Here is a 13,373-nt window from a genome sequence, read left to right as displayed (position 1 = left end):
AAAAACTTGGCAGAGAAAACTTGAAAATGTATGTGTGTTGAAAAAAACAAACAAAAATGACTCACAAATAATTTTTGCTTTGCCACAGTTTCACCAAATGCAAAGACTCTTAAAGTCAGTGATGAAACTGAAAATACGATGAAAGTTACATGGCAGCCGGCTCCAGGAAATGTGGTGAATTACCGTGTGATATATCGGCCAAAAGCTGGCGGAAGGCAAATTGTTGCTAAAATGCCTGGCTCAGCCACTACTACTGTACTACGAAGGCTTCAACCTTTGACCACTTATGATGTAACTGTTGTCCCTGTTTACAAAACAGGAGATGGAAAAGCAAGACACGGAGAGGGAACAACAGGTACGGTTTTAAGAAGGGTAGCTGTTTTTAAGTAAATTTGTGTTTGTAAAGTTTTGTATTTTTTGCCTATTTCTGCATGTTTGACTATACTAGGCAATTAAAGGTACAATCAAATGTATTTCCAAATAATAACAGAAAGAGTAAATCACATTAGGTGAATTTTAGGATTATATTGGGCTTTCCAAGTTTTTACAATTTTAAGGGGGTAAGTGTAGGATGATGGCTACAGGTATGAAAGAGTTACAAAAAAGTGTAATACAGATTTTAAACCTGAAAGGCTGATCTGAAACCCAGATGTTGGGTTTCTTTCCAAATCTAATTCCTAAGCTGACATTTTCACTGTGCGTGGTGTATTAATGGCTGCAGAAAAGGATCAAAGGTCTCAGCATTGTTGTTTGAAAGTTAAGGGTTGTTGGCAGTCTCTAGGATAATGGTGGTTTCTTCAAAATGTAATTCCTAAGCTGACATTTTGACTGTGTATGGCGTACAAATGTTGGAAGCTGGGGATCTTACAATCCAGTATTATTATTTGAAGAAATCCAGCAAGTTTAACATTTTGTTTTGTGTTTTTAAATCCCCCAAAAAATGAAAAAAAAAAACAATAAAAACAAGCATTATCTTTAAAGTTGAACTGTGGCCAGGCTTTGGACATTCAGATATTTTTACATTTCCTTAACAAGCAGTATATACGCTTTAGGTAGGACCTCACTGATCTATGTAGTCTCTGGAGCAATTCATTCTCAAAGGTCACAATAGAAGCTGTAAAACTGTATTCAGACTGGCAGTGGAGTTGTGGTGCAGTTATTGCTGCCTCAAGGCAGACACTACCCACAGCAGCCCCATATATAATTAATAGAAAGGACAGTGAGCTGTTAAGTACTGAGTGACCAAGAGGCTGATAAGGTGCCAGATGCCAGACGCTGCGCTTTTCTCTCCTTCATTCCTGTGCACCTGCTCTTTTTCACATTGGAGTGAAGTTAACAAGTCACTGCTGGAAAAGGGGAGCTGAGCCAGGAGAGCAAGGAAAAGGTATTGACACCTTAGCTACAAACATTGAACATTTATTTCCCCATAGTGGCTGCAGCTACAGTGATAAACTGGAGGCCTTTTGTAAACACTATTTACAGTTAGTGATAAATAGCTATTTGAACTTTTATAGCCTGTACACATTTTTTTTATTTATCCATTACTTTCTCCTGTACTTTTAATATATATGTCAGTTGTATAGGACTATATAAGGAGTAAATAACCAAAAACATGGGGCATTGAGAAATAACCAAAAACATGGAGCTGGATTCCAGTATACAATAATGAAGGATCCCCTGCTGTAGCCATTTGTGCACCATGTACAGTTGGAATGTCACACAAGTTTTTCTATATATAGACAGTTTAAGAATAAAATGTGGAAAGAATCGCCACCATCTGGTTTTCAGCTCAGCCTTTCAGGTTTAAAATGCATAATATACTTTTTAATTCATTGATATCTTTAACCATCATTTTACACTTAATATGTTTGCCAAGGGGGCTGCATGCCTAATTCTTTGACTTCTCACCTTCCAATATCTCTTACTTATTTTAACACTATTTAAATGACTCCATATGTGGAAGTGTGATTCTCTGCTGTAGTTTATATATGAAAAGAGCTTTAGTAATCTACAAGAACTCTAGACTATTTTTTTGCAATGCTCAGCACTTCTTGCTGAAAAAGTCTGGGACACAAATTAATGGTTAGTTCCCCTGGGCAATAAAATGTACTATTTACAATCCATGGAAACTGTGATGGCAACTATGGTACTTCCCAGAATGGAACTGGTGTCTTCAAAGTGTATAATGGTATAAAAAAAGAGGTTAAAGCACAGGCAGTTCAGTTGCCAATAGAATGATTGCCAGGAAATATTTGTTTCCCATGGGCCACATAAGTTGGCAATTCTGCAATGGAATAGTTTGTTAAATTTCCTCTAGGACAGCCTAAATATTCTATATGTGTGTATCAGATAATAATACTTTATTATTTAATATGCACATGCTACTGTTATATATTGAGTATTAACATAAACCTGAAAAAAAAAGCTAAACAATTACCAAACAGTCTCAGTAATCAGCACCATCACAGGTTGAATTTCATATTAAGAAAGTATAAGAGTTGTAATTGATGATTCTGTATTTTAAAAATACTACTTGTCAGGGTGCCATATTGATCTATTTGCTTTAGTGCTTTCTCAATCAAGTATTTGCATAAGTAGACATATTAGGAATCCTAACTTTACCCTGACTTTCTATTTAAAGGCATAGCAGTAAAATGCCAGCGGAGCTGTTATTCTTTGTTTCCCATATTTCATACTGGTTTCACTAATGTAGAGTCATATTGTTATCTTGTTCTACTTTTATCTATAAAACAACTTTTTATAGTTAGAGTGAATTAGAATCACTGTATTTCTGTTTCTGGCAGATAATTTGTAATCTTTTTATTTCCTTTTTTTAAATTCAGCTTCTCCTTTTAAACCACCAAGAAACTTGAAAACATCAGATCCAACTATGTCAACATTCCGAGTAACCTGGGAACCTGCCCCAGGAGAAGTAAAAGGATACAAAATCCTCTTCCATCCAGTAGGGGATGATAATCAACTGGGGGAAATGATGGTTGGTCCTTATGATAATACTGTGGTTCTGGAGGAACTCAGGTAAGAATAAAGATAAGATAATGTTTCACACTATTAATCCTCTGTAGTAATGTGTATAGGGGCTGACATCAGTCTTTCAACATCTTCTTAATATAGTTAGCAGAATTTAGAACTACCTAATCATGCTTAATGACATTTAATTTACAATAATGAAACACTGTTATGCTTTAATGTTTAGCCCAAAGGGCTATAGGGGTAAGTGTTCACAGATGTTGTTTTCCTGCATTCTTTGTCATTTTGGAACACACCTCAAATGCAGTTCATTAAAGTCCCTATGACTTTATTAGAACAATCCTCAGTCAGTTCGGGGTGTGTGTTAGAATTGCTTTGAATTGTCCTGTATTGTCCAATTGGTGTGCATTTGAACTGCAAAGATACTTCAGTTGCAACTCTAAGTTGTAAATAAAGTAATGAAAGATTCTAAAGTAGATGTAAACTATACCAGGAGCTTATATTCTTAGGGGGATACCTCCAAGAAAGCTGCAGATGTATGAAGTTTGAAAATTAGGCTTGAAAAAACATGAATCTTTTTAAAATGAGATTTCAGAATTATGGTTTACTTCTAGTAACATATACATTCACATACTTATACATACTTATTCATTCCATTAATTTTTAAATACAAATGAGTATTAATCTGTAGATGAAACTTGATCTGTACATTTTGTGCCATGATTTAGATGCAAATGGAATAAATTTGGACCATATTTGTGTCTTCATATTACTAGGTTAATTAAAAGCTGATAATAAAATACTGTATCTATAAAAAGTGTAGTCATCTGAGGTTATCTAGTCTGCTTTAATTTGTTGCTACAACATTTTCTATAACTTCTACTCTTATAACAGTATCTTCAGAAATGTCATCTTGAGTATTGAATTACAGTTATTAAATTAATATTATACAGCGCCATTATATTACGCAGCGCTGTATATAGTTGTGTCACTAACTGTCCCTCAAAGGAGCTCACAATATAATGTCCCTACCATAGTCATATGTGATTAATGTAGTCTAAGGTCAATTGTTAGGGAGAAGCCAATTAACCTAACTGCATGTTTTTGGGAGGAAACCGGATTACCCACGCAGACACGGGGAGAACCTGCAAACTCCATGCAGATAGTGTCCTGGCTGGGGATTGAACCTGGGACCTAGCGCTGCAAAGGCCGGAGTGCTAACCCCTGAGCCACCATGCTGCCCAAATTATTTATTCATTATACATTTCTTTGTACCCTTTTCAGGGCAGCAACATCTTACAAGGTCAATGTTTTTGGAGTATTTGATAAAGGAGAAAGTGCACCTTTAATTGGAGAAGAAATGACAACTCAGTCAGATGCACCTGATGTCCTCATTGATTCTGGTAAATTTCCAAGGCATAGTGAATGTCCAGCCTAGAAAAGAATAAGTTGAATACAATGTGCTAGAAATGCAGAGTGGAACCTATTTGTATTAGCAGTGCCATAACATGACATAGAATATAACAATATAGTTCAGTTTAAATTAGACTTTACATACAGAGGGAGACATATATTTGCCTCTCATGTTTTTCCTAATGGTTAGTTATTGTTTTAGAAAAACATTGTCTTCATTGTTAAAATCAATCAGTTTAACAGCCTTTGTCAATGTAATTTTACATTATTACATTATTGTAGAATGAATGAATCAGTTTGTTCTAGGATCATATAGAATTGATTGACGGGTACATTTGACCTGCAGTTATTCTCTCTTTACCCGCATTTGATTTGCTTTTATCAAGTTGTGCATTTTTAATACCTTGTAATACATGGAATACTTGGAATACATAATGTACCTGATGCAAACAAAAACCTATTGACACGGAAAGACCTTATGATAATTGTGTACAAGAAATTGACTGTTGCCTCTGCTAGTGATATCATGAATGCAGTGCCTGCTTACACTACACTGGGATCAAAAAATGCCCATTGATTTTTGGATTATCTGTCTTCTCCTGTTATCTGCAGTGTCTGTGCACAGAAGCATGTGAGACACAAATTTATTTAGCCCAGTCAGAAAAAGTAAAGATTTTTTTTCATTGACTTAAGACCTGCCTAACATAGTAACTAGATATGAGCACGAGCACGTAGTAAGTGTACACAAAGTGAACTTCTGTGGTTTTAGGTAGCTGCAATGGTCTGCACATATTATAGTTTAATTCTTAGCACAGGATTTTTGTTTGCAAATTTGTTTTGAAATGAAACAGTGCCACTAACATCTAAGCACTATATATCATATTAGACCTAAAAGTGATTTCTCAGATTTTCATAAAAATGTAATTATTGTGTTCAACGTTTTCAAAAAAGTGGTGATCAGCTAATATGATCATAAATTTTATAAATGATCACCATTTGATCAGTTGATGAAGTTTACTGGCAATTTTACTGGTGCAGTCGTATTTTGAAGTGATGGAAAAAGACTTGCAACTTTATAAGGGTCTGTTTCATAGCAGCAATCTCTATAAAAAACTAGTGGGATTCATTGGCATATCACCATATTTTTACTGACAAAGTTGTCCCAGGTAGGGTGATTCATGCTTTTGGTGCTCACTGTCAGTGAGGCAAAACTTATAGCAAATTTTCATAATTTTAGAGTTGTTGCAAAGCAAAAAGTGACGGAAAATCTTCTAAATAGAACAAAATTACAATGGCAGGTCTAAAATGGGAAATACAATCACTTTACAGAATATTCCTATTTTCTATTGCATCTCAAGGACATGAATCGCAACCATCTCAGCAGGGCAGGGACAAAACACTAAACTTTAACCTTATACAACTAATGCTAATGATAATTTTTTAACTAATGTAAAAAAAAAATTTGGGGGGCATGGAACATTTTAAAGTGCTATGACTATGCAGATTCTTTGCAGCTTTTTTGCATGTGCCAAGAATTTAAGAAATAGGCACCAAACCCTCTGATGTTTTACTGCTGATTATTTTACAATGACATCATGAGTTTAAATGGAAACAGAAATTTTAACAGCATGTTAGTTTGAGAAAATGCATGGGCAACCATTGCTATTCCTTTACAACAATTCTAGTTTTCTCTCTGCCATGCTGATCTTTTGGCTTTGACTTCTTTGGAGTCACAACAAGTATTCAGGACCAGAATGTTTGGCTTCACTTGCTGCATATTTGTTGTGGGTCAGTGATTCAGGAATTATTACATGTCAAGGATCAGCATGAAACCAAGTAAACATACAATTCCGAAGAAATGTATCAGTGCCCTCCTATGTATTTATTTCAATATTTTCAGTACAGATTTTCTTTAAAGACAAATCTCTGATAAAGGCCTGTATATTTTTAATGCAAAACAGAAGCAATTTACAAGGTGCAGTTGTGTCATTTTTTCATATGACATAATTAAAAAAATATGACTTTTTGAACCACTGTTTTCCTGAAGTTAAGTAATAATCCAAACAGTAAAACAACAAATTATTTATTGATTTTAGGATACCTTACATGTTTAGAAAACCTCTACTTTAGAACTGCGGTCAGAAAATGCTCTGAACAGAATGTACACTATGTGGATTTTTTGGCACAAATGATATCAACAACTAACGTTTGTTAACATTATACTGTATTTCCTATCTGACATTGTAACATTCCTGTTACTTTATCTTTGCAATTTAAATATGTCTGCAAAGTTACTGCCCATTGTGTTTACACTATGCATCATGCTGAATATATGTGTCTGGAAAATTGTATAGTAAATATTTTGTGTATCTATTTAACCTTTGTACCTTATCTCTGTTCTGTTGCTAAAGTTTAGGTTATTTTTTTAAGCAGAAGAGAACTTGCTTTTATATACCTTATTTTACTCTCTTTGGATCCAATGTCAAAGGCGTATATGAAATAACTCATGTCTCAAGTTATCATTTTGGCATCAGTTTTCTAAATGAAATGACTCCCACACAGGCTGCACAATTTGCCACAGGAACAATGTTTTCAAGACGGATCAAACAGATGTCCTATATAATGTTTTATGTTGATATTTTTATGTTTTATTGTAATTGTGGTGGGTTATCCATCTTGTGAATGTCTTTGTCTTCTACTTCTTTCACTGCTTTCATTCCTTTTGCCATCAACTCTTTTTAATTGTTTTTCCTAATGCAAGCTTAATTTTATTGGTTTGTTGGTACCCAACCATCCTACCATTATACTTAAATAATTTTTTTCTATAATCAATGTAACAGGCCTGGAATGCAAAACTAATGCTGCTGCAGACATAGTTTTGCTGGTAGATGGTTCTTGGAGTATTGGCCGCCCAAATTTCAGGACTGTCAGGTCCTTCATCTCACGATTGGTTGAGGTCTTTGAGATTGGTCCTGAGCGAGTACAGATTGGTGAGTGATACAAATAAATTTAAGGTTTTACACTGTACAAAAAATGTATATGGTCACAAAACAAGTCATGTGCAAGGGAAGTTAAAATAACAAGATTTGCACATGATTGGATGATTTCGCTGAACAATACCCTATTTACTTTACTTATTTATTAGACTAAACATTTAACAGTAGACCTTATTGCAGATTAAATATTTTATACCTCTTTACGACCATTGAATATACTTGGCTTTTGATATGACACTGACAAAGATATATATGTTTGCCTTCATACTTGGTATTACACCCTATTCTAAATATGTTTCTATGTTAGCCCTTGCCCAGTACAGCGGAGATCCCAGAACTGAGTGGCAACTTAATGCTCACCCCACTAAGAAGTCTTTGATGGATGCTGTTGCAAATCTGCCTTACAAAGGGGGCAACACTCTTACAGGTATATTACAATGTTGCCTAACATGAAACAAGCACAATGAAATATTTACAATATTTATTACAACAAGTTACCCCTGGGCTCACTGTTTATTATATTTATTGTTTGTTATTAGGCATGGCTTTGAATTTCATCTTGCAAAATAATTTCAAGTCAGAGGCTGGCATGAGACCCAGATCTCGCAAAATTGGAGTGCTTATTACTGACGGAAAATCACAAGATGACATTGTTGCTCCATCAAAAAGGATAAGAGACCAAGGAATAGAACTGTATGCCATTGGTAAGTAGCAGCATTAAAAAACTGAAACTGAAATGTTGAACTTAACTGTAAAGAAAAGCAGATAGTTTTTTTAAACTGTATATATAGCCTTTTACATCTGTCACGCAGCAGGAAATAATTTATTTTAACTTACCACAGAGACAATTTTGCTAGACATTTTTGCTCATGGGTAAAAAATAAGTGTTAAGGCAGTCCGTATGAAGTACACTAGGTGTTCTGGTTGCATGCATAGTTCGCTACAGCAACATTCTCTGTTTTAAAAAACACAGCAAATAATAGCAATAATATTATTTTTGCTCAGGACATAATTACTTTCTGTAATTAGTAATGTTTACAGTCTGAAAAACAATCAGCATTTATACCTATGTGTGAAAGCCATGTATTAAAGCCTGTAACAACACATTCTAATATCACCCTCCAATTTTTATAATTACTGTTACCCAAAATGCTGCTGATACTTGCTGATTTATTGATTATTTATTAGCAGATCACGTTAAGAGACATACTTTCATATGCACTGTGGAAATGGTTTGCCCCCGATTTAAGAAAAAACTAGCTAAAGATTTTAGCCAACTGAAGCTGGTCAGGGGAGACCTTTGACAATGGAGATGACTAGGAATAATATAGGAAGGTGACTAGGAATAAAATAATTTTTCTAAGTAGACCTTGACAGGCAAACAATAATTTAATGGCAGTCTCTATTTGTTCACTTTACCAAACACTGTACTTATTAGTTCGTTTGATCTTCATATCAAGCTCAGAAATTAAAAAGTAAACCAACCAAATAACTGTTTCACAAAAGTTATCCAATTAACTGTTTAAATTAAGCTTCTAGCATAATCTTCTGAGATTGACAATATGCTTAATTAAGTTCCTAACTGAACTATCAAAGTCCCCAAATGGCCATTGACATTGCTGATCATGTTCTGCAACATGATATCTTCAGATCTAAAGGCTAAGATAGCACCTTCCTTGGCTGTAAAGGATTGGATGATTTAGCTCTGCTTTAAGTTTTTAAAACATTTATGCAAGAGTTATTATTTATTACATGTCAGAGAAATATAGATATAAAAATAATATTCTTGCAAGTTCTACTTATCCTTAGAAATGAATTATTACCAGGTGTATTACATAAAGATTGTCTAATCTATTGCTGAAGTACAAATTGAGAACTGCAATAAACCAAAAGGGATAAAATATGAAATAAACTAGAGTATATTAGGATTTTTGCTACATAGTTGTGTTACTGGCAAAGCATGAGTCCACTGGAAACATTTTTTATTGCAAAATGTTTTGGATGGCCAGATTTCCTCCAGCCTCAGATCAGCATCATAGAGCTGGCACATTGCCTGGGGTATCTAGGTATACTGCCAGCCTTCTGCCCAGCAGATGATATTAAACTACACACAAATCGGAGCTTAGCTAAATGAATGGAACAGAATTTTTTAGAGTAAATAAAGTAAGCCATTTACACGGGGACTAGCTGTATGTTAATTCAACATGAAGGGTAAATAGTGCAGTATGAAGGAAACCCTGAAGGAAAATATGGGTAGATTGTCCTTTTTTTAACTTTCAGATAAAATCTTACACAGTTAGTAGCAGTTACTCATAAACCTTAAAAAGTCTTGTATGTATCAAAATGACTTTTGGATAGTGGGTGTCCAGAAGTCAGAATGTTGATGGTTGGCTAGACATGGCTAGCTTTTCTTTTACGAAAGTGTTTACTGTTAAGTTTTAAAAGTTCTTCATAGCCCACTGCTGGAATATAATCTAATATATTAATTGCGGAAGTTGAATAGCTAGTAGCAGTGACCATGTAGCAATATCTTTTTTGTAAATGCAACTTCACATTACATGTCTTTTGTATGATGACAGGTAAAGGTTTATGTTGAATAGTTGTAAATACACACTGGTGCTGCAGGGTGGACTGACTGATATTTAGATAGTTATCTGAGTATCCTTTTAAATATTAAGCCAGCAAGATACTCCCCCTATATATGTCTTAGCAGAAGATTTTAGTGAAAGGAAACATAATGTTGTCCACGTCCAAAATTCAGTTCAGAGTTTAGTACTAAACTGCAAATTTGCTGGAACTGGAAAAAATGCTGGAGAAAAGGCAACTAGAGGAAAGCTTTTACAACTAAAAGACAGAGGGAAATTGATTCCTTGGTAAAACAATTGTAACTAGTATTTAAAATGGGGTTCTGTATTTAGCAAATGGTTAGATAGATCAATAGATAGATTTGAAGTAGAGTTTATAGAAGTGTTTAATTTTTATATTCCTCTTATGAATTTTCCACATTCTCTGTAAATTTTGTAAGATTTGTTATGTATAATATTTAATATTGTGTCATTTGAAGATGTTCTAAACAGTTGATTTCATTCTAATTTTAGGTATAAAGAATGCAGATGAAAATGAACTGAAGGAAATTGCTACTGACCCAGATAGTATTTATGTATTTAATGTACAAGACTTCAACCTGCTCACCAATATTGTCGATCCACTCACAAATAACCTGTGTAACAGTGTCAAAGGGGGTGGAAGTGAGTTGTACCTTTTTTTTATACTGTGATGTTATAGGCAATAAAATCAACCGCTGTATGATAAATTGTACACTGAATTCTTTAATTTTAAAAAGACTTAAAGCTGAACTCCAGGCAAAACAGCAAAGTGCACTATTGAGATATACTGGAGCGGTCCAACCTGCTAATTTGTTTGAATTTCTGTTTGTTCTGTCCTTAGAATTACACACCCCTGATAGAACATACAGCTTGGTGACCTTACCCTTCTATAATGCAGTTAAACATCACAGCTAGGTCACCTTCTTGCCCCAGACATTGATTGGTCTGTGAAGGAGCAACAACTGATAGGCATATCTCTCTACCCACACATCAACGTGGTACTTGTCAGCACAAGTACTTTTCCTCCCAGTATGGATGTTGCTGTACAAGGGATGACCTATTACATAACTACATTGCTTTGTGTCTTTGTAAAATCTACCTGAAGTCCAGCTTTATTTAGATTGTGGTAAAATGTATACACGTTATCTTCTCCATGTTCTGACTTCCAAGTACATCTGGCAAAGAGAAGTCATTGTGCACCCTCCCTTGTGATACAGTTTTCTTACCTTTTAAGTAAATATGATTAGTATTCATCAAAATTACCAGATGCAGAATAGTTTTCCTCTGATTTACGGCATGTAAAAAAATGTAAAGTAAGCACTTAGAAAATATAATTATTTTTTATCACACACACCCAATTTTCTGGCTGCCAGAAGTAACTTTCTTCTTTATGCAATTTCTCTCACTTTCTTGCATTACCTATCCTGACCCTGAGGCAGTCTGTGTTCATTGGCACTCCTTGTTCCTTGGGAATACTCTGTGGAAAAGCCTTTACATGCCTCGTGCACACTAAAGTCTTTCTTTATAATGCAAAATAGTTTTTTTCAGTAGCCTGAAAGCATATGCTTTTTATTTTATTTTAATAGCATAGTAAACTTTACAATGATTTCACTGTTTATTTAGGTGACGTTGAAGCTCCTTCAGACCTGAGAACTTCAGAGCCCACTCCTCGGTCTTTTAGAGTGTCATGGGTTCCACCATCTCACAGTGTGGACAAGTTCAGAGTCGAATATTATCCACTATCTGGAGGTAGACCTCAAGAGGTGAGTTTAAAATAAACACAGAAATGGTCCTAGAAAATCAGCTGCAAATTTCACGTGTGATAATCTGTGTAGAATTTATTATGTATGCTTCTGTTTATGCAGTTGATCAGTATATTGGGAAACCTATAATTGGTTTGCTTCTGCTTAAAATGAATAGCCTGTATGAGCATGCAGTACCTGGTAACATACCATAAAGGGCAACTTTGTGCAATGGCATTTGCCAACCTATTAGGAACTGTATGTTTACAGATTTGGATTGTTGCCATTAGCAGGCAGCATCCTAACATTGTTTTCAGTATTTTGCCAAACAAGTAGACGTTAAAGCAAACAGAGTACAATGAATAGTGCAGGTAATATCACCTTTATTACATATATTATGGATAAAATGTCATATTTTTGTCATCAAAAGTGAAATAAACAGAATATGGATGTTGTGTCAGAATGCATACAATGCTCTCTGTTTGATTCTACTTCTACACCTAAAGCTATTCTGCCTTTGTTTTAAAATAGAGGTGACAAAAATAGCATAGGCACCACTAAAGCACTAAAGAATCTAAATTATAGTTGATCTGAAACCATTTACGTTGTTGGACCACTTTTCTATCCCACCAGAGAGTTAGGCGTTGGTCTGGTCTTTAGATTAAGAATAGCACAAGACTATCAGAATATTAGTATTATTTGCATTTTAATGCGAGCCTGCTCTTTCTCATATTTGATTTCTTTTTTTAGGTTATTGTTAGCAGAAATGACAGATCAACAGTACTGGTTGACCTCAAGCCTGAAACAGAATACGTTGTCAAAGTGTATTCAGTGGTAGAAGGAGAAAGCAGTGAGCCACTGATTGGCCAAGAAACAACATGTATGTTTTTTTTTAGTACTAAGTACTAATTTATTTAAAAAAAATATTAGTTACAATTGCATCAATTGTTTCTGTTTTTGTTCTTATATTTCCACATTTGTTTTATGTGTGTATTTTTTTTGAAAATTGGGTTTAGGTCTTCTCTTCTTCTGTTGCTCTTTACTGTGGCTTTGACAATCTGACAATTACAGAAGTAGTGCTTTATGGTAAAGTCATTTTAGAAAGTGTGATCATAAAAAGTAAGGCTAAAGTGGAGTTTTGCTTGAACAAAAATGTCACCCACCTCTTGAATAAGTATTAAAGGGATAATGAGGCACATGTTGCTCATGTTCTAGCATACTTTTTTTATACTTTTACAAATATACTTTCAATAATACATTTAGGATAATAATCTGAAAGATGGTCCAAGTGATATATAACATCTACATTCCATCATCTGCCCAGTGTTTGAGCTTTTCTCATTGATATGTATATATCAACAGTAAAAAGTAAATTTTGGGAACAATTTGTTATTCATATGTTGAGGAGACATTGTTTTGTCTGCTGATAAGGTCTTACAATTCTGCTGATTTTATTTATAATAAATCAAATATTTAATGAACATTTTCTTAAAATAGACTGCTATTGTAAAGTTGACTTCAGCATAACTTTCACTCAACAATAAGGGTGAATTCCAACAATTGCACAACCAGAATTGTTTTTATGACCCACATAAAAACTGGTATCTTTCCCCATTGTCATTTGCTAA

General features: G+C 34.4%; 1 protein-coding gene across 4 annotated transcripts in view; it reads left to right on the top strand.

The window, feature by feature from the left end:
- COL12A1 (collagen type XII alpha 1 chain) overlaps nt 1-13,373 on the top strand; it is a 130,384-nt gene that overhangs the window by 45,695 nt on the left and 71,316 nt on the right. For 3 of the 4 annotated variants that reach the window (XM_072408527.1, XM_072408528.1, XM_072408529.1), the window contains 9 exons: nt 89-355; nt 2,844-3,036; nt 4,273-4,391; nt 7,242-7,391; nt 7,705-7,824; nt 7,937-8,101; nt 10,496-10,645; nt 11,627-11,766; nt 12,496-12,625. In XM_072408527.1, the coding sequence (XP_072264628.1) occupies nt 89-355; nt 2,844-3,036; nt 4,273-4,391; nt 7,242-7,391; nt 7,705-7,824; nt 7,937-8,101; nt 10,496-10,645; nt 11,627-11,766; nt 12,496-12,625 (1,434 nt within the window). The remainder of the gene's footprint in view (nt 1-88; nt 356-2,843; nt 3,037-4,272; nt 4,392-7,241; nt 7,392-7,704; nt 7,825-7,936; nt 8,102-10,495; nt 10,646-11,626; nt 11,767-12,495; nt 12,626-13,373) is intronic. The other variant, XM_072408530.1, reaches the window with a different exon arrangement.

The sequence above is a fragment of the Pyxicephalus adspersus genome, chromosome 4, assembly GCF_032062135.1.
Source record: "Pyxicephalus adspersus chromosome 4, UCB_Pads_2.0, whole genome shotgun sequence".
NCBI lineage: Eukaryota > Metazoa > Chordata > Amphibia > Anura > Pyxicephalidae > Pyxicephalus > Pyxicephalus adspersus.
Note: the sequence above shows the minus strand (reverse complement) of the source record. Positions and strands in the feature narration are given on the sequence as shown.